Below are 4,686 nucleotides of genomic sequence, written 5' to 3' on the forward strand. Positions count from 1 at the left end.
ATTATTTTTCCATAATTATTCTTTAACTTTTGTTAAAAAATTAATTTTTTTGTCCCATATTAGATGCTTTAAGGAGTAAAATTTTGTAAGGAACCTATAATTATTGCATTGTCTCATTTTTAAATTTTTTTTTTCTCTCATAGTTTTATTTAAAAATTACTAAGTTGTTCTTTCAAGTTTAAATATATAAACAATCAAGTTTGATTTTTTATAAAAAGATGTGAAATATGTTTTTTGAACAAGTAAAGTAAATATGTATTTTTAGACAATTCAAAAAAGGGACAGATTGAGTAGTTTAATTTAAAAGAACAACTTAATAATCTCAATAAGAAAGAAAGAAGAATGATTGAAATTTTTTTTTTTCCTTCTCGGGGTAAGGTAGAGCAGAGATACAACTAAGGTATAGCTTTTGATGATTCTTTAAATATATTATTGCATTATTAAGAATTTAATATTATATTTGTGATTTATTTTATTATATTTTCTTTTACGATAATGATACAATATTTTATTACCTTATTTTATTGATTTGTTGCACTTTAGTTTCAAAAAAAAAAATTCAATATAATTAATGTGCCTAAAATATAAATTCTTAGCTACTTGGAACCCACTCTTCCTATTCACACGCGTCCATTGCGCTGCTTCCATATATTTCCATCTGCGCGCACACACACACACACTCACATCCACCTTCTTCACTAGCCTCTCTCTCAAATCTTGCGGGAGAAATCAGAAGCTAAACACAAATGGCGACCATCATGACCACAACCCTAACTTCTCTCTCTTCAAAGCCCAAGACTTGTTTCTTGGAAACCCACCAATCGTCTTTCCACGGGGTTCCCATTTCGTCCTCAAATCGTCTCCAACCCATCAAATCAACCCCCCAAAACAAGCCCATCTCCGTCTCTGCTTCAACTCCACCCTATGATCTCAACTCATTCAAATTTGATCCCATTAAAGAATCCATTGTTTCGCGCGAAATGACTCGCCGGTACATGACGGACATGATCACCTACGCCGATACCGACGTCGTCGTCGTCGGCGCTGGCTCTGCTGGTCTTTCCTGTGCTTATGAGCTCAGCAAGAACCCATCTGTACAGGTAAAATAATTTTTACAATATATACAATTATTTTTACATTCTTTAGTAATTATTTTTTGTCAAAAGTACATGATGGTTAATTTAACTAAATATAACAAAAAAAAAAAAAAATTTACAAAAGACATTTGATAAACAAGAAATTTTAGAATTTGTCTTGATTTAATAATTAATTTTTTTTTTGGAATTTAATTCAAGATGTTTCGAACCATTGATTTGTTGGTGTATGATTTGCTTTTGGATCTATTCTTAGACTACTTTTAATAGGAGGTTCTGACCTTTTGGCTTATCATACCATCTGTTGGCCTTTTTGGTACTTGTACATGCTTATGGGAATATGTGGTTTCAAACATTTAACATCCTCTGTATGCGCGCTCAACTTTCTTTAATACCTTGGGTCGAGAACATCAGACAATAAATCAATTGCAGGGAAAAAAAAAAAATAGAAAATATAAAATATGACAGATGAGTTTAAAACTTCTATCTGCATGTCTGAAGAAACCAAATTAATTTTCAGCTGTTTCTTTTCTTCCCATTGTTTATTCTAAATTGTTATGATTCTTGGTAACTAGATTTTTTAAAATTTTTTAGATCCCATTGGTAATTCGATTTTCGATTGCTCTTTCACAAGCACAAAAAACCATTTTAGTGGACCATTTTAGTTTACATTGTAACAAAATTTAGTTTTTTGATGCTACCTTCTTTTGTTTTTTTTCTTCTGATTTGATCATTTGAAATGTGGAGTGAATTTTTATTATTATTAGAGGATGGAAGTACGAAATTGTATGACCTGGTTGCCAAACATGGACTCTTCAAGAACTTCAGACAATAAATAAATTGCACAAAATATATAATAGTAATAGAAAATCTGACAGATACAAGTTTAAAACTTTACACACAATTGGGTATTTCTAAATTGTGTGACCTGAACGTTTACATTGTAACACAATTGAGTTTTGTGAAGTTACCTTCTATGGGTTTTTTCTAAGGTGATCGGATGGGATTACAATGTTTTGAGTGTCGTCTTTATATTCATTTTTTTCTTTGACATGTTCTTTCACACAGGTAGCAATCATTGAGCAATCAGTGAGCCCCGGGGGTGGTGCGTGGCTAGGTGGACAGCTCTTTTCGGCTATGGTTGTTCGGAAACCAGCTCATCTCTTCCTTAATGAGCTTGGCATTGATTATGATGAGGCAGACGACTATGTTGTCATCAAACACGCGGCATTGTTTACGTCAACTATCATGAGTAAGCTGTTGGCCAGGCCAAACGTGAAGCTCTTTAATGCTGTTGCGGCTGAGGACCTGATAGTAAAGGGAGGGAGAGTGGGTGGTGTGGTGACCAATTGGGCTTTGGTGTCCATGAACCATGATACACAGTCGTGCATGGACCCAAATGTGATGGAGGCTAAAGTGGTGGTGAGCTCGTGTGGACACGACGGGCCATTTGGGGCCGCCGGAGTCAAGAGGCTTAAGAGTATTGGGATGATTGATAGCGTGCCGGGGATGAAGGCCCTTGACATGAACACAGCTGAGGATGCGATTGTGAGGCTCACAAGGGAGATCGTTCCGGGGATGATTGTTACGGGAATGGAAGTTGCAGAAATTGATGGATCTCCCAGGATGGTAATTCTTTTTCTTATATTGATTTGTATAGGCTTCAATCATACACCGTATTCATTTTATGAGTGGGAAGTCAATATCAAACCAAACAATATTTTGTGACGAAATTGATTAATTGTAGTAATACTGTGTATTTTTTTTTTTTTTTTTGGGTACAGGGACCTACATTTGGGGCGATGATGATATCAGGACAGAAGGCAGCCCACTTGGCATTGAAGGCACTAGGACAACCTAATGCACTAGATGGAACATATGTTGGGAGCATTCATCCAGAGCTGATTTTAGCAGCTGTTGATGCCACTGAGATTGCAGATGCTTAGGTGAGGTAATATGAAGTCAAATGAGACCCAAATAAAATCTAGAAACGCGTTGGTGCCTAGTGATGATAGTATGGCAAGTTAAGTTTTTGTGAATGGTAGGGGTGTGTACCCTTTTATATTTTCTTCAATCTGTTTGGAACTTTGATGTGGAAATGGCAGTGTTTAGTTCCTTTTGTCCTTCCCTGTTCTTTTTTTCTTTTTCTTTTTTTTTTTTTTTTGTTTCCTTCACACACTAAATTATATTTTGGTGACCAAAATTAAACATAATTACTTTATAATGACTTTAAACTCAAGAAAAGGTGAATAGTGACCAATGCTAAAACTTAATTGATATTTAGTGACCATTAGATGATTTATTACCTAAATAACATTCTTATAATATATTATTGTGTAAGTGGATAAATTTACCCTCACATTAACCTAAATAAACACTTACTTAAATTGATTAACAAAAGATAGATTATTAGGGTGAGTCTCTGACGAGAAGGCCTAAGAGGTTAGACGAAAATTGTAAATTTTCTTCTTATTCATTATTTTCAAGGTATAGTTACAATTTTGCCTAGAATCATTCAGAAAAGAAATATTAAAGCAACAAAGTGAGAAGGGACTTGACTCTATAAATATTCTATTCACTTTCAATAGTTACATACGAGTCTATAGAACATAGAAAAGCCGAATGTCTGTGACGTGTACATGTTGGATGAACCAAATCCTCATTGAATTTTATTTTTCCATTAGGGGCTCGTACATGTTTTGCAGTACCTCCTGTGAATACTCCGCATTGAATTTTATTTTTCCATTAGGGGCTCGTACATGTTTTGCAGTACCTCCTGTGAATACTCCGCCAGTATGCCCAATTCGACCAGGTCGTCGGAATTCATGGATCACTCGGTTCGAGAAATAAAAATAAGAGGATCGAACCATTTCTTCTGACTCTTTTTCAAATTTGATAAATGTTGGTTGATCCTATATTTCATTATTGGTCTATGATTCAGAGTATCCTTTCTTATTTGATCCCTTTGAATTCCATATTCTTATTTGATCCCTTTGAATTCCATATTCGAAGTTGCGATCGGTTCAAAGGCAAAAAGAAACTGTTGGATTAGAGAGAGAGAGAGTAGGAGGATGAATTCATTATTATTTGTACTGGATAGCAATTTTGTCATTTAAAATTTAAAAATCTTTAAGTATTTTTGACCAAATTATTCTCAAATGGTTACTTAATATCAATTAAGTTTTAACATTAGTCATTATTCACCTTTTCTTGATTTTAGGATTACTATAAAGCAATTATATTTAATTTTGGTCACCAAAATATAATTTTTCTTTCTGAATGAATTTCTTGTTACATGGTTAATTAAATAATATTATCCATGTTTTCAGTCCATTTTGAAAACTGTTACATTTGCTTTTGATTTGTACAAAAATGGTTATTTATTTATTTGGTTTTAACAGACCCCACAAACAATGACCTAACCCAGAGGCGGAGGGTGTGGGGGTCAGGCCCCAAATTTTTAGCAAATTTTAGTACTATACTAAATTATATGTATTAATAGTCATTTTTTTTATATAAAAATTAAATTGGTCCCTCTAAAATTTTTGTAAAATTTATTTATGGTACTAAATTATAGGTATTAACTTATTAA

General features: G+C 33.5%; 1 protein-coding gene across 1 annotated transcript; it reads left to right on the top strand.

Moving 5' to 3' along the window:
- The first annotated feature begins 632 nt into the window (after positions 1 to 632).
- LOC132271950 (thiamine thiazole synthase 1, chloroplastic-like) lies at positions 633 to 3,085 on the top strand. Its single transcript, XM_059773457.1, has 3 exons — positions 633 to 1,100; positions 2,163 to 2,723; positions 2,879 to 3,085. Exons 1-3 carry the CDS (start codon positions 747 to 749, stop codon positions 3,038 to 3,040), a joined length of 1,077 nt encoding a protein of 358 aa, XP_059629440.1. The 5' UTR covers positions 633 to 746; the 3' UTR covers positions 3,041 to 3,085.
- Positions 3,086 to 4,686: the final 1,601 nt, after the last annotated feature.

This window comes from Cornus florida, unplaced genomic scaffold (genome assembly GCF_030987335.1).
Source record: "Cornus florida cultivar Cherokee Brave unplaced genomic scaffold, ASM3098733v1 CherokeeBrave_3.0.0_Hap2_Chr08, whole genome shotgun sequence".
In the NCBI taxonomy this organism is placed as follows: Eukaryota; Viridiplantae; Streptophyta; class Magnoliopsida; order Cornales; family Cornaceae; genus Cornus; species Cornus florida.

Excerpts from the sequence above, each read along its gene's own strand:
- LOC132271950 (XM_059773457.1), top strand. The coding sequence starts at position 747 with ATGGCGACCATCATGACCACAACCCTAACTTCTCTCTCTTCAAAGCCC. Across the intron at positions 1,101-2,162 it reads GCAAGAACCCATCTGTACAG|GTAGCAATCATTGAGCAATC; the intron begins GTAAAATAATTT and ends TCTTTCACACAG. Across the intron at positions 2,724-2,878 it reads TTGATGGATCTCCCAGGATG|GGACCTACATTTGGGGCGAT; the intron begins GTAATTCTTTTT and ends TTTTGGGTACAG.